Source organism: Tamandua tetradactyla, chromosome 19, assembly GCF_023851605.1.
Source record: "Tamandua tetradactyla isolate mTamTet1 chromosome 19, mTamTet1.pri, whole genome shotgun sequence".
NCBI lineage: Eukaryota > Metazoa > Chordata > Mammalia > Pilosa > Myrmecophagidae > Tamandua > Tamandua tetradactyla.
In genome coordinates, this window is record NC_135345.1 from 6311901 (window position 1) to 6336147 (window position 24247).

The window sequence follows — 24247 nt, forward strand, 5'->3', positions numbered from 1 at the left end:
AAGGACAGTCATACGATACATGTTTTCATTTCCATAGAGAGAAATTGGAAGGGACACAGGGGTTATTGGACACATACAATTCTGAAATTCTTCAGGGCAGACTCCATTGGATTTCAAAGTCTGAGAGTCATCTATCATTGGGGTTTTAGCCATGGTCTTAGCCTTTCCAAGGGCCTATGCAGAATCCCTGCTATCTGCAAATACTAAGGTGAGGGTTGCAATATTTGGGTTGTTTGCAAGTTTTGAGGCACCTCCTGTGGTGGCTTGGAGTTATATACCCCAGAAAAACATGTTCTTTATCTATTCCTGGGGTTGTGTACCCATTGCAAATAGGACCCTTGAGGTCACTTCAGTTTAGGGATGGCCAGCTGAATTGGGATGGATTTTAATGTTATTCTTGGAGTCTTTTATAAGCAGAATGAAATTTAGACACACACACACACACACACACAGCCAAAGGGAGCTGCCGGAAGCTGGAAGTCAATGGAACGTGGAAGAGAAAGGAGAAGATGCTGTCGTGTGCACTGCCATGTGAAGGAAAAGCCAAGGATCCAGGGTCTCTGGGAGCCTTCCCCAGAGTGCCACAGCCTTCTGTGAAAAAGCATCACCTTGAAGCTGCCTTGATTTTGGACTCCTAGCTTCAAAACTGAGGGCCAATAAATTCTCATTGCTTAAGCCAACCCATTGTATGGTATTTGCCTTAGCAGCCAGGAGACTAAAACAGGTGCCTTGGAGTGGAATTGCTGGGTCGAATGTTAACTCTGTTTAATTATTTGAGGAACTGCCAGACTATTTTCCAAAGTAGCTGCACTATTTCATATTCCTCCCAGCAACACTGGAGGTTTCCAATTTCTCCACATCCTCACCAGCACTTGCTATCCTCCGCCTTCATGATTCTGGCCATCCTACTGGGTGTGAAGTGGGATCTCACTGTGGTTTTTTAAATTTTCATCTCCTTGCTGCGATTGTGAAATAATGCTACTGTGAACATCTGCATGACAGACTTTGTGTGCTCATAAGTTTTCTAGTCCCTTGGGCATATACCTGAGAGTGAAAGTTACTCTTTCATCACAGTGACTAATTCTTTATATTGATCTACCTCTCACCTGCTGTGTGGCTTCTGTCTCTTGAGGGGACCCACACTACAGCTGCAGTGCCTTTCTGGCCTGGCAGGCAGCACCTCTGCGGCACGGGTGGGGCACACACACTCTGCAGTCTGAGTTCAAGTCCCAGCCCTGCCTCGTTGTATCCAGCAGCCTGGGACAAGCACCTTCCTCGCTCGGTGCTCCAGGTTCCACCCCTGTCCAGCAGGCACAGCTGGGTAGCTTGCAGGGCGGGTCCCAGCGCGGGAGGGAGGTGAGGGCACTCAGCACACAGGCCCTTGGGAACACTGTTGAGCCTGCACCTCCCTGAGACCCAGCAGGGGCCGGGTGGCAGAGACGTTTGGGAGCAGGCTGGGTGTTGCACTCTGCCTTCAATAGGACTTCCTGGTTTTGACTTATGTAAATGAACGAAGACGTGTGTGTGAACATGTCACATATGGGAGAGGGGTGCTGGCTCAGAAGTGGGACGGGAAAAAAATCAGTCCTTTTAATTTGATTTTTATTAAAAAAATAAAAAATAGAACTCCAGATATGATCATTTCCTGCAGATAGCCAGCCAGATCTGCAGCTTATTCCAAATTATGGACTCTGCCTCGCTGCCCCCTCCACGTTGCCTTTCCATGTCCTGCATTCGGTTCTGCCTCTGCGACAGGCCTGGAGCCACGGGCGTCTGCATAGGGCTCACTCCTCCCGAAAACGGATGAAGAACGTGCGGATTTCCTTCGGGTGCACAGTGACAGTAAAGCCTCCTGGCGGCCGCGAGGGAGACATGGAGCTGCCTGTGGGAGCAGAGGGGCCCGTCGAGCACAGCCCCAGGACGTCTCTTCCCAGCCTCCCCCAGACAACTCTCTACCTGCCTCCAGCCTGCTGTGGCCCCCTGGGGTGGTGGTCCCTGGCTGCCCCCCTTCCAGCCAGGACTCTGGCTCCGAGGGGGTCTCTTGCACTTTGCCCCTGCTCGGGGCACAGCTAATATACAGGGTGGTCCTGACCCCACGAAGCCTCACCCCCAGGGTGCTGCCTCCACGCCTAAGGGCTTTCTCACTGAGCCCAGGACGGGTGGAGCAGCCCCGGCTGCCTGGGGCCCAGCCAGGCCAGGGCTCTCTCACCTCTACGGCGGGGGCGGGTCTGTGTCCTCCAGTGCCAGCGGCGTAACAGGCTCACGTCCCATGTCCCTGTGAGGGAACGCTCTTCCACGGCCACCACGGACCCCAGACCCTGCAGCACAGCCTGCGGGGGCACAAGCAGGGCGAGGAGTCAAGGACGAGGCAGCGCCTCCAGATCCAAGCAGAAAACAAAGCCAGCAGCTGGGGCGCTAACCTCATCACCCAGTGTCCTCGAGGCACCAGGCCCAGCGCCAGCATGGGACGCCCAGCCTTCATTTAATTCTCCCAGCAAGTCTCCAAACACTGGGACTTGCAGCCCTGTGTTTTGTATTGGTAAAATAACATACAAACATTCTTAGCATACAGACATCTCATGTATGGTGTACAGTGGCTCACATATCATCACATACTTGTGTATTCATTTTTTTTTGAACATTTCCATCACTCCAGAAAATGGAAGAAAGAGGAAAAAAGAAAAAACTCATACATCCCAAACCCCGCACCCCTCCCTCTCATTGACAACTAGTGTTTTCATCTACTCAGTTAATTTTAATCTTTGTGCCTCCTATTATTTGTTTATTTTTTATTCATATTTTTTACACATCTGTCCAAACCCTAGATAAAAGGAGCATCAGACACAAGGTTTTCACAATCAGAGTCACATTGCAAAAGCTGTAACAGTATATAATCATCTTCAAGAAACAAGGCTATTGGAAGACAGCACTACAATTTCAGGCACTTCACTCTGGTCTCACTAATGCACCTTAAACTAAAAAGGGGACATCTATATTATGCATAAGAATAACCTCCAGGATAAACTCTCAACTCTGAAATCTCTCAGCAACTGACCTTTTTTTGTCCCATTTTTCTCTTTGCCGTTTTGGTCAAGAAGGTTTTCTCATCCCCATGATGCTGAGTCCCTGCTCACTCCACAATTTCTGTCCCACGTTGCCAAGGAGGTTTACACCCTTGGGAGTCATGTCCCACGTGGGGGGCGGGGGTGGGCAGTGGGTTCACTTCCATGTCAGTTTAGAGAGAGAGGCCACATCTGGGCAACAAAAGAGGTTCTCTGGGGGTGACTCTTAGGCCTAATTTTAAGTAAGGTTTAGTCTAGCCTTTGCTGAAACAACTTTCATAGCAGTGAAACACAAGATGAGGGCTCAGCATATGCAGCCCTGTTTTATGGATGGGAAACTGAGGCATGGAAGGCATGTGTTTCACCCATGCTGACTGGAGGGAGCTGGCATTTTTAACTGGCTATTCAATGTTATGTCCCCTCTCCTCCCTGGTATTGCTCAGAGGGTGCCAGGTCCGGCCCCAGGGATGACCAGTTACAGTTATTCTGCCCCCTTTTGTCAAAGAACCATCGACTTTTGTCAAATAACCATCAACCCTGCTTCCCTTGCAGCCAGAGAAAATATGCAGTCCAGTTCTGGGCATCTTGAAGAAAGGACAAGTCTGAGGAAGGGGTTGGCGGGAGTGGCTTACGAGCGGCTTCCCCGGGCTGACACAGAGAGAGCTGCCTGCAGCAGGCCTTTCGTGCCACGGAGCCTCCTCCTTCGTGCCTTAAATATGCTTATGATGCCTGTGACCAGGAGGGACAGGCGGGAAGACAAAAGGCAACACGCTGCGGGTGGCTGAGTGGGAAGGGCAAGAGGATGGTCCTGAGGACAGCGTTGGGCAGCTGACCTGGCCACGGCCCCCTGGACGCCCTCCCGAGGTGACAACACACATGCAAATCCCTCAGAAATTCATCTTCAAGCAGAGGGAGGCGTGAGACACTTCAGGGCTTTGTCCTCTCAAAGAAGCTTTGAACAGCCAGCAACAACTGGCAGAAATTTCTTAAGCTGAAACTGTCCCAGGCTCCCAGGGTAGGTCTCTGGTTTTAGTTCTGGGGGGAGCAGACTGACCCTCCTGCGCATACTGGGGGCATGTACCCCGGGCTCAGCCTGTCCAGTGGTGGCCCGAGGGACTCGCCGTCCCAGCACTTGCCCTGTGTGTGGAGCTCCTACAGAAGGCTGTGGGACAGAAGTCAACTCATGGCTGCCTGGGGCAAGGGACTGCTGGGGTAGGACATGCCGTTCTGTGCCTGGGACAGCGAGGAAACTATTTCCTAAGCAAAAGAGGCCATGTGTACCCATGAAAATGTGGGAGTTCCCAGGAGCACATGAGTACGCCCAAGGCAAGACACATGCACAGACACTATCAGGGGAGTCACAGTACTTCGGCCTCGAACTATTCTCTAAACTCATCATATGGATAAACTCTAAAGGAGAGCACCTGCAGAGACTGCAAAGACTGGGAAAGGTGTTTTCCTTTTGTTCTCTCTTTTTTTCTTTTGTTAGCTCCTGGCATTCAAGGAAAGCTCTGTCATAACACCAGTGGAGACAAGCTTAAAGAACAGACACTTAAGAGTCTAAATTCTAGCAATAACACCTTAAAATTTCAAAATGCCTAGATTTCAACAAAAGGTTACAAAACATACAAAGAAACAGGTAATGATGAAACAGGAAAAGTAAAAGATGAAAGCATTAGAAACCAGTAATGAGGAAGACCAGACCTGGGATGCACCAAAGACTAAAAAAATGGTCCTAAATATGCTCAAAGAGCTAAAGGAAAAGACAGAGAAAGGGAACTAAAGGAAACTGAAGACAAAGGAAACTATGACTGTGATGGTTTGTACCCCAGAAAAGGTCCTGTCCTGACACTAATCCATTCCTGTGGGTATAGTTCATGGGGTACTTGAGTGGCTGGAGGAAAGCACATGAAACCATAGAGCTGTGTTCCAGTAGCCTTGATTCGTTATTTTTTTAAGAAAATATTTTTATTATAAACAATGAAAAAACATACAAACATTCTTGGCATAGTTATTACAATCAGTGGCTCACAATATCATCACATAGGTATGCACTCATCACCATGATCATTTTTTTGAACATTTCCATCACTCCAGAAAAAGGAAGAAAAAGAAAAAACTCATACATCCATGCCCCTTATCCCTCCTTCTCATTGCCAACTAGTGTTGTCATTTACTCAATTTATTTCAACCTTTGTCCCCCTATTATTTCTTTATTTTTTTTCCATATTCTTTACTCATCTATCCATACCGTAGATAAAAGGAGCATCAGACACAAGGTTTTCACAATTACACAATCACATTACAAAAGCTATATCAGTATATAATCGCCTTCAAGAAATAAGGCTACTGGAACACAGTTCAACAATTTCAGGTACTTCCTTCCACCCACTTCACCACACCATAAACTAAAAAGGGATATCTATATAATGCATAAGAACAACCTCCAGGATAACTTCTAGACTTTGTTTGAAATCTCCCAGCTACAGACGCTATATTTTGTCTCATTTCTCTTTGTCTTTTTGGTCAAGAAGGTTTTCTCAATTCCTAGCTGCCACGTCCCAGCATATCCCATGATTTCTGTCCCACATTGCCAGGGAGGTTTACACCTCTGGTAGTTATGTCCCACATGGGGGGAAGGGCAGTGGGTCCATTTGCCTTGTCAGTTTAAAGAGAGAGGCCACATCTGAGCAATAAAAGAGGTTCCCTAGGGGTGACTCTTAGGCCTAATTTTAAGTAGGCTTAGCCTATCCTTTGCAGGAATAAGTTTCAAAAGGGCATATCCCAAGATTGAGGGCTAAGCGTATGCAGCCCTGTTTTATGGATGGGAAACTGAGGCATGGAAGGTATGTGTTTCACCCATGCTGACTGGAGGGAGCTGACATTTTTAACTGGCTATTCAATGTTATGTCCCCTCTCCTCCCTGGTATTGCTCAGAGGGTGCCAGGTCTGGCCCAAGGGATGACCAGTTACAGTTATTCTGTCCCCTTTTGTCAAATAACTGTCGACTTTTGTCAAATAACCATCAACCCTGCTTCCCTTGCAGCCAGAGAAAGTATGCAGTCCAGTTCTGGGCATCTTGAAGAAAGGACAAGTCTGAGGAAGGGGTTGGCGGGAGTGGCTTATGAGCGGCTTCCCCGGGCTGACACAGAGAGAGCCGCCTGCAGCAGGCCTTTCGTGCCACGGAGCCTCCCACTTCGTGCCTTAAATATGCTTGTGATGCCTGTGACCAGGAGGGACAGGCGGGAAGACAAAAGGCAACACGCTGCGGGTGGCTGAGTGGGAAGGGCAAGAGGATGGTCCTGAGGACAGCGTTGGGCAGCTGACCTGGCCACGGCCCCCTGGACGCCCTCCCGAGGTGACAACACACATGCAAATCCCTCAGAAATTCATCTTCAAGCAGAGGGAGGCATGAGACACTTCAGGGCTTTGTCCCCTCAAAGAAACTTTGAACAGCTAGCAACAACTGGCAGAAACATTTTTTCCAAAGCTCCAGAAAACTGGAGCTGCAGTAACAGCAACGGCAAATCAAGAAAAAGGCCAGTTAAATAAAAATGGCAGGATCTCGTGGCGCCCTGGCTGACCCCCCCACCCCATCCCTTGCCCCAGCCCGGCCTGAAACTGTCCCAGGCTCCCAGTGAGGGTCTCTGGTTTTAGTTCTGGGGGGAGCAGACTGACCCTCCTGCGCATACTGGGGGCATGTACCCCGGGCTCAGCCTGTCCAGTGGTGGCCTGAGGGACTCGCCGTCCCAGCACTTGCCGTCCCAGCACTTGCCCTGCGTGTGGAGTGCGGCTCACGGAGCGCCGACAGAAGGCTGAGGGACAGAAGTCAAGTCATGGCTGCCTGGGCTGCTGTACCAGAAGCCAGAAGAGAGGCAAGAAATTGATTCCTCCCTGTGACACTTTGATGCACAGACCTCTGACCTTCTGAGCCATGAGATAATATGTTTCTGTGGTTTTAAGTCACCCGGCATGTGGGGCTTTGTTACGGCAGCCCCGGGAAACGAAGACACCATGCAGGCACTGCGGGTGGGGCTTCTACTGCTTGCAGCCATACGTATTCCTAACCGGTAAGCCATCTCCCCATCAGACCACCTGGCCAACACCCACCACGTGTCACTGGACCAGTGAGCTCAACAACACCATGTCACCCACCAACACCCCCGCCCACAGCATGTCACCCCAACACCATGTCACCCTGCCATCCCTCCCCACCATCACCATGTCACTCCACCAACACCCTGCCCACTACGTCACCCTCCGAACACTCCTCAGCAACCATAGGTCACCATGCCGACACATGACCCAGCCAACAAAAAGCTCCACGCCAACACCCCACATAACACCATGTCAGCCAGCCAACACCTGCCCACCACCTCACGCTCTCAACCACACCATGTCATCCCACCAACACCCAGATGAGATGTGTGGTGTCAACCCGCCCGTTCCCTGCTTCTGTGCTTCACCTGTAACATGAGGGCTGCACAGACAAGCCTTTCCGATTCTGCGGGTGTCTTCCTTCCCCTGCTGACACCCTCCCTGAGAACTCCCAGCGCCCGGCCCTGGGCAAGGAGCTGGGACAGGGGCCTCAGACCTGGCCTTGGCCCTCCAAGGAACCCAAGCCAGGGCAGGAGTCCATGAGGGAAGAGCCCCACCCCCTCCCCACCCAAGGTGGCAAGGCCTCCTTCCCTGGGGGCAATGCTGCCTGAGCAAACCTGTCGCAGTAGCCCCTGCAGGAGGGGGCGGGGTATAGGCTGGGGAGGGTTTGGGTGGGGTGCGGCTTACCTTCAGGTTTACTGTCACTGGCTGGGACAGGACTGGGTCCTCCCCCGCCTCGTAGAGATGGTGGAGCCGCAGCAGGACACGGCCCAGGTCTGCCTCTGCCTCCCTGCAGCCACCTGCAGGGACAGAAGGAAGGTGGCGGCAAGTCCCCCCACCTTAGCACCCGTGCCAGGGTCGGCACTTTCGGCACAATGGATGTGACTCTACCCTGCTCTCTTGCTCCCTGCAAGGTGGCTGAGCCGGTCTCCCAGTGGACCGAGGCGCTGACCTGTGCAGTGGCTCGTCCATGGCCAACCCCAGGGCCTCACATGCCCCACGCGGGGGCCACCGCCGAGGGCCGGGCCTCATCTGACCTCAGGGACCCCTGCCCTCTCCTGCCCTGCCCCCAAGCTGGGCCCCGCCTCAGTAGCCGAGGACATACGGGGTCCCTGGCGAGCCATGGCCATGGGACAGGGTGGGAACAAACTTATACCGCGTCCCGGTTCCCACAGCAGAACCCAGCCATCCAGGACGGTCCCGTCACCGCATCACACCCGTGGCCTCGGGACAAGCCTCCCCATTTTGGAGATGAAATGACCACATCCCGAAGGAAAGGAAAGCGCTGAGATCAAGGTCCGGGGAAGGGCAGCCGCCCTGCGTGACATCAGTGTCCTTAAACCCTGGCTTGTAGGCACACCCCAGCTCTGAAGCTTTATGGCCCAGAGCCTCCGGTACTGGACTCCCTTAGGGTGCAGCCAAGGAGCCGGTATATTTTAAAAGCACATCGTGGGGCCAGGGGCAGTGGGGGGTAGGTAGCTGGTTTACTGGCCTAAGGGATGGCCGCTAAATATCACAAAGGCTGACAGGTGTCTAAAATCTCTGCAGTGTGTTGAGAGGGCTGTGGACGAAGTTCAAGTTCCAGGGTCAGGCCAGGTCGCCGTCCCCTGATGGTATAACAGGGATGGGAACGGACACTACTTCCTGGGGTGGCTTAACATTTGGGGGAGCAGGGGGGCTACGCTTGCCAGACCCCATGTCCTCGCTCTGCCCTGTCTAAGGAGGAGCGGCTTTCTCACCATGGGGTCCGGCCCAGTCCCTTTCTCCCCTTTCCTATGTGGGAGCAAGCAGAGAGCAGGAAGCTTGGTCTCATCTGCACCTGGCCAGGCACAGAAGTCGGAAGGAACGGTCGGGCCAGCAGGGAAGGCCTGCCCTCCCCCGGGTCGCCTTTGGCGTGTGGGGATGCTAGTCTGTGGCCTGAGTTCCATGTTAGGAAGCCACCATGGCTGCAGACACCAGCCACATTCTGCAGGGTCAGTTTTATCAGGGACAAGGGTGTTATCTGGCCTGTGTTGGCTGATCCTGGACTTTTTCTTCTGCCTTGGCTCAAAACTTTGGGGGTTAAAGCCTCTTCTTTTTGTTTTGTCTCCTTAATTCTTCCTGTGGCCATATTTTGGTTTTGCCAGGCCCTGGGTGAGTGCTGGGGACACGAATCAGCCCCTACCTTTGAGCTGCTCCCAGTCTACAGGAGGCAGACAAACCATAGCTGGTTCCTGGTAGAAGCCACCTCTTCCAGGAAGCCCTCCCAGATGCCTCTGCTGGGGGCTTCCCTCTGGTCTCTGTGTCCTCTCTGCCTGGTGTCTTACTGTTTCCTCCTCTAGAGCAAGAGCTCAGGGAGCCTGGGGACCTGCCCACCTTGTTTGCTGCTCCATCCCCAGCCCTGGGTACAAGAAATATCTGTGGCATGAATGAATGGAAACTCTCAATGATCAGGGCTACTCGAGTTCAGGGGATGAGTGGGGTGGTGTTCAGGGGTTCCAGGAGGACTCCTAGAGCAGACAGGACTAGGGTGCATCCCTGAGGGTCAGGCAGGATGGGGATAGTGGTCTGCAGCTGGGGCTGGGGGGCAGGGAGGGATACATTCAGAGACTGGGGGGGCAGGTCCCAGGCTGTGCCCTAGGCCTGGTCACTCACAGCTCCTCTGTGGGGCCTCAGTCTCCCCATCTGTGCACGGAGGGGACCAGGTGACTCACAGAGCCAGGACATGCCCTGAGGGGAGCCCCTATGTGTGGGGAGGGCCCCGGGTCTGCACCGGGAGTGGGGCAGCCTCACCTTTGTGGAGGGCTTGCAGGTGCTGCGTGTGGTTTGAGCTGTAGTTCCAGCCGGGGAGGCTGAGGGTCTGCAGGTGCAGATTCGGGGGCAGTGTCACAGCCTCTGGCTGCCGTGGTCCTGGGGGCTTTGGGGCGGTCCCTGTAAGAGAGAGGGACAGAGTGAGGAGAGGGTTTGGGGCCCCGACACCTCAGTCAGGGCCTCTGCAATGCAGCCTACCTCCCCTATCCCCACGTGCGCCTGATGCAGCAGTCAGCCCGAGCTGTCACCGGCTCACCGCCATATCTCTGCTCCCACAGTCCCCTCCTCCACATTCTAGCTGCTGATATCACAGCCCAAGAGCTGGAATGACCTGGAATCTCACCCATCCAGACATTCCAGACTATGGATGAGGAGATGGAGGCCCAGAGATAGGACACAGTTTTCTCAGGGTCACCTGGCAAGTTCACACAAGCATCGCTCATTTTTCAAAGCCCAGGACCCCAGTTCTGTGTGTCTGCCTGCTCACCAGGCAGCTCAGTCCCTTCCTCCTTCTAGGAAATGCTCCCTCCAATGCTGGGCTTTCAGCTGGAGTGTCACCCTCCCAGTCCCCCAGGCCAGGGGCAGGTGCAGGCATGGGCCACCGGCTCCAAGCGGGACCAGGCAGAATCCCTCCGTGGGTCCTTGCACTGAAAGACCAGGAAGCCTGAGTCTCAGAAGGAAGGTGTGAAGGCAAAGAGAAGCCCTGGTGAGAGGTGGGCGGGGGGCCAGCCTCATGAGGGCCCTGGACCCTGGGCCCAGTCTCAAGTTACTTGGGCCTGAAAACCAACTCTTCCTTTTGCTTCTGCTGGGTGGAGCTGGGTTTCGCTTGCGAGCATCCCACAGGGACCAGAGTGGGGCCAGGTGGGAGCGAGCAGACAGCAGCAGTGGTGCTCTCCAAGGCTGGCAACATTCTCGGCTTTAGAGGGGCGCGCAGAGGCCAGGAAGGAACTGTGTTCTGAGCCAGGAGCAGACTCCAACTCTGCTGGGCCATCAGATCCCCTCTCTGGGTTTTCTGAAGCCTGGGAAGTGGAGGTGCCTGATGGGCAGTTCAGAGGCAGCCCTGGGAGAGGCGGCCGTAAATTCCTGAGATGCCCAGAGATGCCTCCTCCTGCCTGCCCAGGCCTCCTGTTAGCTCCTCCTCAGATTCTACAAACTTCCCCAGTCCCTGCCCAACTACCTCCCCTTCAGTTTCTGTTACTTCCAAACAAAAGAGCCTTAACTGATAGCCCCAGAGCTGACCCCTGACCTCTTCCTGGCTTGCCAACTTGCTCTCCTCTTACCCACAAGGCACCAGCCCTCTGGACGGCGCCTCTCCCTCACCACCCAGGGTCCTGGCTCTGCATTGAGAAGTCCTTCAGGAGGGGGACTGCGTCTTACACAGCAAATGCTTGTTGCAGGAGTGACTGCCTGGGTGCCTACTGGTCCTGACTCTAAATGGAAGCAAGGAAAATCTTAAAAGCACATTTGAGTTTGTCTGCTAAGCCACTGTACTGATGTTTCTTTTGGCCTCCAGTGTTTTGGAGCAGCTAGAGGGAAGGATCTGAAACTGGAATGGTGGCCCATGCCAGACTGTGAGATCTGTTCTGTGGCTGCTTGTTGGAGTGCATTTTGAAAAGTATTGCTTTTTCTTTTACTTTTTTGTATGTGTTAGATTTCATGGCGGAAGACATTGAAGGAAAAAAAAAGCACTTTTGAACCCAAATGCTGCAAGTGACTAGAGAGAGAACACAGTTCAAGGACTCATGAGGATGGTATCAAACTGGATCTAGGGGTTTAATTCATTAAGGGTTGTTCTGAAGTATTAGCTTTAAATGTAACTGCTGTTTAATGTTTCCCATGTTCAGCTATTTTAGGAAAGATACAAAACTATACGATTGTAAGTCTATAGAAGCCTAAGTGGAAGCAAAGTATTAGCTTTGCAGAGCAGACTGTGGACTGACAGCGCCCTCACTTGGTGGCATCATACCCAAATTCACACAAAACTGGTCTTTTAAATGCTGAGGCTCCAGACCTGAAGTAATATGGTGACACTGTCATACTCAGAAAGAACAAGGCACAGAGGGAAACTGGAGGAAAAGACTCAAGGGATGGTGTAAAGTGGAATGGGATGAGTTCTAGTTCTGCCCTTGCTAGCTGTTTGGCCTGGAGTGCATCGCCAAACCTCTCTGCCTCTCAGCTTGCCCATCTGTTAAATGAGGTGCTTGCTCCGGAGGGTCCACGAGATACTTCCCGCTCAAAAGCTGCCTGCACCCTGGAAGACACAGCTCCTACCCGGGCCTGTGTATCCTGGAAGGAGGACCCCTTACCAGCCAGCTCTCCAAACAGCACTACAGGCCTATGCTGCAGCTCCAGCCCGCTCCTTGGGCGCAGGGCGGCTGTGACTGGCTGGGGCCCCAGGATGAGCCAGAGCACAGGGTGGACAATGGAAGTGTCGTTCAGCGTGAGGTTGTAGCCCAGGTCCCACTCGAAGTTGTTCCACAGCCGCCGGTGGAGCATGACCTGCAGGAAGGAGCCGCCTGAGGGGCCTGCTCACCCCTGCACCTGCCCACGGGGGCCCACACAGGGCCATGGCAGGCCAGACCCTGCCCTCCTCCTACCTCCACCTGCCCACTGCCCTGGCTGGAGACGCCATGCGCCCGCTCGGACAGCAGCACCAGCCTGCTTCTGCTGTCCTCGATGAAGGCCGACTGGACCATGGGGTAGTAGTTCTGCAGACACAAATCAGAGCATGGAGCCAGGGGTCCGCTGGGTCGGGGGTCACTCTTGGTGCACCCAGGGTGGCCCCCTGCACAGGCACAGCAGCAGCAGGAGACTCACAGACCTGGGGTCAGAGCCCAGCTCCACTGCCTCCAGTCATGCGGTCTGAGGGAGAGACATAGCCTGCTGGGCCTCAGTTTCCCCATCTGTGAAACGGGGTAAAAAAGACCCTCTCTGCACAACTGTTGGCAGGAGGGATGGAGGGAGTGGGCGCCTGGGCCCATGGCTGATGAAAAAGAAAGGACTTCGGACAGGGCTGGAAACGCAGTCACAAAGCCTAGGTCACGGCAGGGAGGCATCGCTCCTTGTCCCCAGGAGAGTGCCTGGGTGCAGAGAAGCAAAGTGACCTGCCAGTGCAGGGAGCTGAACCGGGTCCGGCCACACACTCACCATCTTGGCCAGCAGCTGGCAGTGTTCTCAGCATGGGCCTGGGGCCCGGCTAAGCATTGGATGTGCATCGTCTCATTGTCCCTTTGGGACCACCCTTCAGTGGGCGCTCAATTTATAGAAGAGGAAATTGAGGTACAGATGGTTCAATAACTTGCCCAAGCCACCCAGAATTTAGATGTCATCTGACCTGGAGCCCATGCTCTCAGTCCTGCAACAGGCAAAGGAGCTTGGAAAGAACTCCCAGAGCTCTCTACTGCTGCCAGCTGGCGCTTACAGGGGTGGGCTCTGGCCTCCTGGAAAAGCCTGGCCAGGGGCGCGCCTCGTGGGTGCTGTGCCCGGGGCGTGGCAGGCCGTACCCGAGCGATGCTGTTGTTCCTATAGGGCTGGTAGGGCCTCGGCTGCAGCTGGTACCCGTTGTTGTCTGAGTAGATGAGCTGCCGGCTGTCGAGATCAGTGCTGGTCCTCAGGACGGCCTCCCGGTTCAGCTCCAGGGGGCCCACCCGGTACTCCTGCTCCACCCGGCGGCAGAGCAGCTCCCCGCCACGGCCCCATGGCACGTGGGCCAGCCGGGAGTGGATTGCGTAGGTGTGTTCCTTGGCTGTTGCATTCCTGGAGGAAAAAAAAAAAAAAGAAAGAATTGGTCAATAAAACTCCAGGAAGATTTCTTTTCTGGACATTCCTTTCTTTCTGCAGGTGGGGTGGGGTGGGACAGGTGTGCCGGACAGGTGGGCAGGGAGCCTCCGTGGACCGTGTGGACATGGGCACCCCCGGGATATTGAGTATTATGATGGGAGGAGTGTGGTCCCCTGAGATTGCGGGGTCTCTGACCAGGACCTGGCCGGCTTCTGCCTGCCCCATTAGAAGGCCCCAGGACCGCTCTTGTGGCTAACTCGAGGGTCCCGGCCAGCTCCCAGCATTGATTCTAACAACCAGGAGGCAGCGCACACAGAAGGCAGAAGGGGCAGATCAGAGCATTTCTCCTCCAGCCTTGCTGTGAGCAACAACTGTGTGGCACGCTCAGGGGCAGGAGCCGTTGGCTTGTTCACCACCTGTGCACACTTGCTGTGTGCCAGACCGCTCGGGACCACCTGGGAAGGGGGGGCGGGCACACCTGTAGAAGCGCTGCCGGATCTCGGTCACAAGCTTCCCAGCCACGATTTCCATTTCTACAGCTTCCCAGGCTGGCACCGCCGCCTCGCTGGGTGCAAACATGTAGTTGTCGGAAATGGGGCCCCGCTTCAGGTCACCATTGGCATGGTATTCCAGGAACTCCTGGGTCACATGGACTGTTCGATTACTCTCTCTGCAGAGGCAGAGGGGAGAAAACACTGCTATTCTTGTGGGCAAGAAAGTGGAGACTATGTTATCTGGACTCGAGCTAATGAGCTATTTATCCAGATGCCATCGTGGCCAGGAGTGAAGACAAAACTGTCATGCGATGAGCATGTGGTTCAGACCCTGAGACCCTTCAGACCCAACGGGTGGAAGGTTCCACGTGATTCTAATGTCAGCTGGTGAGCTGTGTCCCAGAGCACATGACACATCGGGAGAGGGACACAGGCTACCCAGCAGGTACACTGAGGGCACCAACAGCACTGCAGAAGAGGGAACTGCCGACAGAGACCGTCTCGGCTGTCTGTGAAGGGGTGAAGCCCCTTCCCGTGTGCGTGGACCCCAACCTCAGCACATGGAGGGCTGTCATTGCGCTGACTCTGAGCTGTGTAGCAGGAAGCCAACATCCACCAAGGACAAAGAACCTGCCAGTGTCTTCACTTGCCCTCATTAAATTCTCACAGGCACCAGGGCAGGGACGCGAGATGCCTGTGGGGATCTGCACTGAGTTAGTGTGCAGGCCAGGACCCAAATTCAGCCCCAGCCCCAGCTCCTCGTCCTGGGGTCCCTCCACGTTAGGTTTCTCTGGTTAGGATGAGGATGGGGGAAGAGTGGGAAGCGGAGGCGGGCAGAGCCTGCAGACACATCTTAGACACGAACACGCCTGAGGCTGAAGCAGATGCACGCATCATGGGACTCGGCCTTGCTGTGGGCGGGTGACGGGCCAGCCAGCCTCCTCACTCGGTCCCAGCTTTGGGGGTTTCTGTGGGACGGTGGTGGGGGTGGGGAAGGGAGGTGAGGAGGAAGGGGAAGCTGGGCTGACTGAGAAGGGCCCCACCGAGCCTGTTGTGGAAGGGGCGGAGAGCATTTTCTCACTCGTCTGGCACACGAGGCCTCCGCTGTCCCACCCCCAGTGTCCCCTCACAAAAGCTCCCCCGAAGCAAAAGTGCAGAAGAGAGAACACAGCAGGCTGGAGACTGCTTCCCCCATAAAAGACACATTCAAGACTCGACCCGTGATCCCATGTGCATGAACTCATTTGTCACAGGAACTCTGACGGTGTGCTCCTTAGCTAAGCTGGGGACTCATCTGTGAATGAGATTTCCAAAGATCCTACTGAGATGAGGCCCAGTGGAATAGGGTGGGCCTGGGGTCACGTGGCTGGAGGTCTTAGAAACAGGAAAGTCAGGTGCAGTCATTCAGCAGAAGCCAGAAACCAGATGAAGCCAGAAGCAGCAGAAGCCAGAAAGAGATGGGCGACTGCCATTGCCGGGAGACTACCGACTTTGGGGGAAGGCTGGCCCCACCAACACCCCAATGTGGGACCTCCAGCCTCCAAGCTGTGAGCAAATAAATTCCTGTTGTGCAAGCCAACCCATGTGTGGTATCTGTCCCGGCAGCCCTGGCAGCCTAGGAAAGGGGGAGAGATGTGCTCAGGGCCCACGGCATGCCTGTGCCTCAGAGACGGCCATGGCTGCCCCACCTCTCCCAGATGCTGTGCATCAGGTTGGTGTCCTGGTCCAGGAGCATGGTGTAGCAGTCGTTCTCCACAGGCACCAGGTGCCGGCTCCCATGCCTGGTCTGTCCCCTCCGCCTGCGGCCAAACTGGCGGGCAGCAGCCACAGTGGCAGCCAGCTCCCCCATACCCTCCGGGGCCCCTGAGCTGGGCCTGATGCTGTAGTGTCGGTAGCTGAGGCCCGGGACTGTGGTCAGGATAAGCAAGTCATATGCAGACAGGGTCCCAGTTGCGTTCTGGACCTGCAAGGCCGAGGGACAGGACAAAACAGCGGCTCTCAGGGCTGGAAGGCACCGGGGTCTCCCTGAGAGCCCTTTTGCTTAAATGCCTCCTGCAATAGAGCGCTCATTACCCCCCAAGGCCGCAGTGTCCTTCTACCCCTAGGATGGTGCTGAGCTCTCCTCCCTGCATGGCTTTACCCTCTGGGAACCCCACGGAACACATCAGCCTGAGGGAACCACTGAGTGATCTTCTGAAGAGACTATGAGGTCCCTCAAGCCTTCTCTTACTCAAGTGGAACACATCACTCTTTAGCTAAAAGCAGTGACTCCAAAATCCAGGTCTTAACCTGTAACCCCTCTTGAAACCTAGCACCCATGGGTATGACTCCTTGCCAGATGCCTTCACTTGGATGTGCACAGCTGGGTGTACCAGCTTCCCCACCCTACTCCTGCACCCCTTCAGTGATAGCCCTTCCAGCACTCACCTCCAAGGCATCCCCACCCCCACCCCACCCCCAGCCGTCCTCACCTCCCCCAGTTATCTGACTCCCCCAGCCATCCCTGCCTCTCTCGGCATGCCCAGGACCCTCAGCCTCCCACTTTCTGTTCCCTTTGGCTCCTGCCTGGTCAAAGCTGCTCAGCAGCTCCCTGGACCAAGCTGGTGTCCTCACTGGTCTGTCTCCACCCATCCCAGCCACCAGCACAAGCCTTCCAAGCCCTGCAATCTGCTCCCGGGTAAGAGGCCTTCAGGCCCCGCAGGACAGGCCCCCAGTGCAGTCCCAGCCTCAGCACTGCCCTCCCTGCTGCCTCCTGCCCTGTCTGCCCTGCTCCCTCCACCTAGAGGGCCTTCCCTTTCCCCAGCCCTCCCACCTCCACGGAGGACTCTGCTCAGGTTAACTCATCCCCAAGGGACCCGATTGTCCCCGAGTGACCCAACTGGGGCGGCTGAAAGAGGGCCCTGGCACACGCAGCCATGCCCATCCCAGCTCTCTAGGAGAGACGCACAGTCTTTGAGCCCCAGTGAGGAGGCCTTTTTGGGGGGAGGGGGACGTTAGCAAACTCACGACTGCCCCGCACACCCTCCAACACAGCCTTTCTCTGAAATCCAGCCGACACTGCCTGATCCGTGCTGCCACTACCTGCCTGCCCTACTTTAAAACAAGCCCCAACCCCTGATTTCTGCTCTCCTTTTTGTCTCTGCACCCTTGCCATGTTCAAAGATTTCTTATTTTGACCAGATGCCTGTCTGGTCACTTCAGTACCCCCAGCACCTGGAACGGGGCCTGACGCACAGCAGGTGTTCCAGAAGTACTTGTTGAGTGAATTTACTATAAACTGGCTAAATTAGGGTGCAGAAGGGTGATGTTAGGTGCTGTGTCTGCACAAACCAGCACCCTGCCCTCTCTCTTCCCTTGGATGCTGAACGCCTCCTCATTCCTGGTCTCAGTTAGGGACCCTCCTCTGGGCCCCAGGCCATCACTCTGCACCACAGCTGTCCATCTGCGTGTCTGCTCCCCACTGGATGGCGAGGCCTCAAGGGAGGGGCCTGGGTCTCCCTGGGCTCCAGGGCCCCAGCCCTCAGCTCAGTGCCGGCCCTAGGAGCATGCTGGGAGCGCTCGCTGAGCGGCTGAGCGATGCTCAGCACCTCCCCCTCCTCCCATAGGAAGGGCCTGCTGGGAGACACGGACGGTGCCCTCCGGAACCGGGGTTGCTTTCAGGCTGCAGGAAGGGATGAGGATGGACCCCCGACTCACCCTGGATGGACGCTCTTACGGGTGGTACAAGGAGAGGAAGGCCAGGCTCCAGCTCCTAACATCAGAACTTCTTATTAGAGCACCCCTTCGAGCCCCCCGGAGGACTTTCCACATGCAAAAGCAGGGGTTTGGATGAGATTACAGACATTCCATTAAAGGAGGGAAAGGGAGGGAAGCTTCCCATCCAGTGCCTGCTGTGGATGAGACCCTCCTAGAGTTGGGACAGCTGAAGTGGGGCCTTCAATGACCTCAGTGACCCTGCCTCTCCAAGCCTCAGTTTCCACTTCTGAAAATCAGGGGCAATTACAGCCTCTTGGCAGGGCCAGGGAGACTGTAAGTATAGAGTGCTCGGCCCGGGCGGGTGCCCAGCCCCTGGCATATGCTTCTCCAGCAGGATTTTGTTCCCATACCTGGGCGGGCACAGGGTAGCCCAGCTCATCTGTGACGCTGACGCTGGGGAAGCCAATGGCCAGGGTGACGATGGTGGTGACCGTCCAGGCCAGCGGGTTGTAGACCACAGCCAAGTGACCCCCAGCCTCCGCGCCTGCACACAGAGACGAGGCCTTACTTTCCACCACTGGGCTCACTCACCTCCCCCGGGTGCCCCTCAGGACAAGGAAAACCAAAGCAGGTGAGACCCAGTTCTGCAGGGACTCTGGGGGGATGAGCTGGGGAGAGGGCCAGGGGCAGGCAGGAGGGGCTCATCCATGCCACCCGGGCAGGCAGCCCGTTCTACTCAGTGCTGCAGCTCGGTTCAGAGGCGGGGAGGAGCCGCCCGCCCTGAGCGCCGCTCTGCGTCCGGCACTGACCACTGACGTCCCGTTTGCTCCCCATGCCTTGTCTCCCCGTCGCTCCACTTTACAGACAGGCAGGGCTGCCTGCTCGGGTGACATGGCTTCGAGGACCGACCCCGGCTCTGAGCCCTTGGCACCAGGAACGACTGCAGACTCTCTGGAGCTTGAGGTCACGTCCCATCGCCTCACCCGGCACCAAGGCTGCTGCGACGTGGCCCCAGCGGCCCTCTCTGCTCCTTCTTGTCATGCAGGTGCCTTAACGCTGTGGCCAGGTCGGGCGACATCCAGATCCCTCGGGACGCCCCTACCTCCCGGCTGTGGGCTCTGCCCGGGACGTCCCTCCCGTCTTCTCCTCTCCGTGTGGCATGGGGCAGCCTCCCATGTGCCCATCCCCATGAACCGCGCCCCCACCCAGCTGTGAGGTCCGGCCCCCGCCTGCGCTCCCTTTCCAGGATGCCTCCCCACTCTGCTGGCATCTGGAGGGCAGGGCTGCTCCAGCCAGGGGTGAAGGGGAGGGGGTGCCCAGGGGGTGGGGGGTGGTAAGGCCAGAGGGGGGAACTCAGGGAGTTCAAGCTGACAAGAGCGAGGGCTGCATGTCGGGGGCAGGGGGGCAGAGCAGGCCTCGTGCCCGGCAAATTCCTTTCCCAGGGATCCCCTCATTCCGGGCAAACTGAGACAACCGAGCACCCTATGTGTGTGAAACCCTTGCGGTCAAAGAGGCTGGTTGACCGGGGGCCGAGATGTTTCCCACCCAAGCCGTGCGGGGGAAGAGACACTGCGAGCCAGGCATTTGGGGGGGGCCCCGGCCACGCCCACATCTCTCAGGGCGTGCAGCACGGGGCGAGGTTCAAATCCCTGCTCTACTCCTTCCTTCCTGTGTGACCCCAGACAAGGAACACCCCCTCTCTGTTCTGACTCGGTTTCCCCAGCTATAAAAGAAGGACACCAGGTCCCATCTTAGGGGGGTTCTGTGAGGCTTAAATACCTTGTGAAGGAAATGCTCGGTCTGTGCCAGCTGGGGTAACGTCCTAATCATAATGCCAACATGTCCTCTTTCCTCGGATGAGGACATGGAGGCTCGGAGAGGTGAGGGTGCCACTCGTCTGAGCTCTCAGCGCTCACCAGGGGCAGACGAGGGTGGCGCGCCAGGGCCCGAGGCTCATATCCTTCTTGTGCCCCCCTGCCCCAGCCCCCGGCTGGCTTCTCAGAGAGGGGCCAGGGCTTCTGCGGCCCTAGGGGCCCTGCTTACCCAAGCTGGCTGCCTCCTGCTGCTCCCCGGCCGTGGGCTGCAGCCCCTCCAGGACGATGGTGGCCATCAGCTTGCGCACACCCCGCATCCCCGCGGCCAAATGCTCAGTGTACATGTCGCTCACCTTGGGGGACTCGGTGCCGGTGACGGCGTCGTGGTGCTGGACCTGCCGACCACGAGGCCGGGGAGAAGGGGATTAGAACCTGTCGCTGTGATGCCCACTCCGCCCGGCACCCACCTGCACTGGCTCTTGTTTTCTCAACATGTGCCAGGGGCAGAAGTAAGGTTTGTCCCTGTGTCACAGAAGAGGAGACAGAGGTTCAGAGAGGCTGATGAACTTGCCCAACTCTTCCCGACCATGTGAAAACCCACAGCCAGACACCTCACTTTGGGCAAAAAAGAGGCTTCTGGAAAGGGGCTCCCCCCCCTTTACCTCTGTGACTCCATCTTCCCAGACGCACTCTGTAACGTGACGTCTACACTCCTCTATGACCCCAAGGGAGACACAAGGATTATTTCCACTTAACAGAAATAATGCTCAACCCTTTCGGACAGACTCAAAAAGTCCATTTTGCCTTGACGCAATGGAAAACTTTGCCAGCAACTCCCTCTAGGTAACTGTCAAATTGTCGTGGCTGGCATTGCCATTTTCTGTCCAGATAACTGAGGACCAGTTAAAGGAGAGACAGTTTTCCCATCTGTACAAAGGGGAAGGGGAGTGGTGGCGAGTGGAGGTGGAAATCTATGAATAACTTATGTGGCTGACACTGTGCCAGGCTGGCTACATGTCATTGCTTTCAGTTGTCCAACATTCTCCAGGGTGGGCGTGCATCCTCGTTTCACAGAGAGAGAGGAAATTAGGTCTCTGAGAGGAAAAGCCATAGTCCTGAGGTCACACAGCTAGCAAGTGGCAGAGCTGAGCCTTGGAGGCAGGCAGGACGGTTGGACTGTAATGTGGCCTTGCTTTGCCTGTTATTTCTCCCAGTAAAACTGGCTGCACATAACTTTCCAAGCTTACAGAGGCCCTCGGCTAGATGCTGCCAGACCTGGGCCCAGCCTTAGGCCAAACCCACCACACACCAGCCTGGTGACCAAACAGATCTCAGTTTCCTCTTCTGTAAAGTGGGGCCTCTAGTCCCCTGGGGGCTCGGGGGATTTGTGGGGACACTGAAGACGTTCCGCTCTTGCCATCTTGGCTGAGAGGTGTGGCGTTACCTCAGACACGGCCCAGCGGAGCTGCTGCAGCTGCTGCAGGGCCCAGGAGGGGTCCAGGGCTCCGTGGGGGGCCGGCCACATGAAGCGCGTGAACATGGACTCCCCGGCGGACAGCAGGGCGCTCGCCCGCCGCGCCAGCCCCTTGAGCGTACTGCGGGACGTGTAGAAGCCTGTCCAGGCCTGAAACGGTTCTGGGAGACAAGGGGGCAGTGAATGTGAGGCTCTGTGCCCACGGGACCCTGGCTGAGTCCCAACCTGGAAGAGCAGAGGACGCTGAGCGGGAGAGGGGCAGAGCTTGCCTGGGTCACCAGGGAGACAGCCTGCGCAGTGCAGTGGCTCCCCAGCAGTGCTCGTTCCTGGGCCTGGTCGGGACCTGCCCAGGGAGGGGGGGCCATCTGGGAGCTGGGACAGTGGGGGTACATCAGGCTGGGCTGGGGTGCTGCAGGATGGTGACTGGAGACCAGGAAATCCTGAGCTGGGAAACCTGGGGCAGGCTTGTGAGCAAGGCGTGGGTTGCAGGGCCAAGAGGGCAGGGCCCATCCGAGATGTCTTCGCTGGCCAGGCAGAGATGCCACGGCAGATGTCCTGACGGGCGATCAGAGCCGGGGCACGCTGGCATTCCGGCAGCCCGGGGAGGAAGGATGGGGAGAGGGCAGCGGGAGCGGAGGGACCCTGGGGAGAGTGGATGAGGATGGGGCCGGGGCAGGGCTGGACAGGAGAGGCGAGGGCTTCCCGTAGGGGGGTGTCGTTGTCTCTGGTGGGGACTCAGGGTTCCCTATTGTTTCTGCCTCCTCTTTCCTCCGGGGGCTCGGCTGTGCCTCCATTCCCTGGTCTTCCCTTGCAGGTCCCTGGGCCAGACCCCGCGGGGCGGCCACGTGGCCCAGGGAAGATGCCTCAGGATGAGGGGTCAGGGACATGGGTCTTGCGGAGAGGGGGCGTGGCGGGGCCAGATTCCAAGCCAGGAGCAGAACCAGCAGCCTGAGTTCTAACCGGTGCGCCACGCCCACCCCGGCTCGTCGTCTCCCTCCCTCGTGGGCGAGGCCATTGCCCACCCCCATGTCTTCAGCCCCTAAGACCTCAACTCCAGACTTCACCGACCGACCGGGGGAACCGCGGCCGGGGGTGGAGCAGCACTGACCCGGGTCCCGGGTGAGCGAGGGCAGCGCCCCGCCCCAGCCCTGCAGCTGGAGTCCATTTTTGGAGGCGCAGGAACTGGGGGTGGGGGGGGGAGGGCAGCGGCCGCGGCCAGCGCTCCACGTGGCGTCCCGACCAATCCCCGGACTCCCTGCCCAGCCGATGCCGAAAACGGGGCTCCGCGCCGGAGGGGCTGCGGGGGTCCGTCTGCGCCTCATCACTGCCCGGCCCTCGCCCTCCCCCGGGGCCCCGCCCCAGCCTCGGCCCCTCCCCTGCGCGGTGGGGATAGCCGCAGCGCCCACCCATTGGGTGCCTTTCTGCTCCCGCCTCTCTTTCCAAAGCGACCTCTGGAATCGACCCGGCCCGCGGGCAAGGCCGGCTGCCAGGCAGGGGCCCGTTGGGTCCCGGAGCTGGCCCGTGTCCCCCCCAACCCCGCCGGCTTCTCCTAGTGCGCTGAGATGGGGTCCTCCAGGGCTCTGATGTTTTGTGAAATAGAGATTTCAGACGGGCCGGGCTTGGCCGACGGTGGGGGTGGGGTGGGGACAGCGAGGCTGATTTGGGCAGACACCTCCTGGGGGGCAGCCAGACCCGTCCAGGGCACGGCCTGGCACAGCAGTGCCAATGACAGACGTGGAGCCTGTTACTAGTGCCATCTGCTGAGCTCTTCCTGTGTGGGGGGCACCGGGGGAGGGCTTTTCTGGTCTCACTTACTCTTTAGACAACCCGATGTGCTAAGCACCGTGACTGTCCCCCTTCCCCCGAGGCAGGGCGGGTCCATGGCTGGCACACCCTGGGGTGGGCAGAGATGCTGGGACCCCAGCCACGCAGGCTCACTCCACGGGGGCCCCGGAGACACAGACCCCACAGCCCCAGGACTGGGGCATGAAGAAGACAGGGCCCCCTGATAATGACCGTGTAGCTGGACAAGGAATCCTAAGGAGGCACCTGTCCCAGGCTCGGTGTCAGGAAAGGCTTCCTGGAGGAGGTGCCACAGAGGGTCAGGAGGAATAGAGCGGGTGGAGGGGGCGTCCCTGCAGGGGGCACCACGGGGGTGGGGGAGGGCAGGCCACTGCTGTGTGCGTTTGGGGGTCCAGCCTGGTGGGCAGCCCCACCCCAGCAGCCCTGAAAGGGAAGATCGGTAGCCTGCCCTGCCCCCGGTCGCCACCCAGGCTCATACCTGTGGAATAGGGCAGGAAGTCGTGGTGGTCGCGGACATGCCAGGTGAGGTTGAGCGCGTGCAGGGCGCGGAAGTAGTCGCCCAGCGTGGCGTACTGCACCGAGACGCCGAGCTCGGCCGCGCGGCTGTTGATGCGCTCCAGCAGCGGGTCCATGTTGGTGAACTGCACTGAGGCGTTGAAGAACTGCTTGTCACATCCCTGGGGGGTGGGCAGGAAGGGACGGGAGGGCGCCATGGGCTTCTGGGAGCAGAGCCCACGCCTGGCAGGTGGGCCCCTCCTGCCCCCACCCAGCCTCCCTGGCGCCCAGAGAAGGGCAAACTGGTTCCCACAGCTGAATGTACCCCATTCTCTCACTACTTCATTCAGTATTACTACTTACCAGTCGCACTCATTATAATAGAGACCCCAAGCTCACTTAACCTTCAAAAAGGTAGTCATGGGTTCTGAAGGTGGGCTGTGGAGCCGGCCTGGCCAGTCTGAACACCATTCCCCTTTCCCAGCGGCCCTACTAACTGTTGGGGTAGCCTCTGGAAGATTCCTTAGCCATTCCCGGCCTCATGCCCTCAGTCTGTAAAATGGGTCTACCCACGGTGCCTGCCTCCTAGCTTGGAGGTTAGGTTAAACGGCACATAGGAGGTGCTCAAAAAAGGTTAGCTCTGGTGGTGATGACATGTTGGGCACTATCCCCCCAGGGACATCTCTCCTCACTTAATCTCAGATCAAGCCTATGAAGCAGGTACTTTGATTATCCCTGTTT

The 24247-nt window shown here is 57.0% G+C and overlaps 1 protein-coding gene across 1 annotated transcript in view; it reads right to left on the reverse strand.

The window, feature by feature from the left end:
• Nucleotides 1–1585: 1585 nt before the first annotated feature.
• The window catches only part of MAN2B2 (mannosidase alpha class 2B member 2), a 42640-nt gene continuing 19978 nt past the window's right edge, over nt 1586–24247 (reverse strand). The window contains exons 7-20 of the mRNA XM_077136355.1: nt 23490–23688; nt 21179–21369; nt 19974–20129; nt 19659–19670; nt 18331–18456; nt 15913–16187; nt 14209–14400; nt 13454–13706; nt 12548–12658; nt 12257–12449; nt 9933–10070; nt 7848–7960; nt 2210–2330; nt 1586–1882 (exon numbers count right to left, since the gene is read on the reverse strand). Of these exons, the coding sequence (XP_076992470.1) occupies nt 1785–1882; nt 2210–2330; nt 7848–7960; nt 9933–10070; nt 12257–12449; nt 12548–12658; nt 13454–13706; nt 14209–14400; nt 15913–16187; nt 18331–18456; nt 19659–19670; nt 19974–20129; nt 21179–21369; nt 23490–23688 (2178 nt within the window). The 3' untranslated portion in view covers nt 1586–1784. The remainder of the gene's footprint in view (nt 1883–2209; nt 2331–7847; nt 7961–9932; nt 10071–12256; nt 12450–12547; nt 12659–13453; nt 13707–14208; nt 14401–15912; nt 16188–18330; nt 18457–19658; nt 19671–19973; nt 20130–21178; nt 21370–23489; nt 23689–24247) is intronic.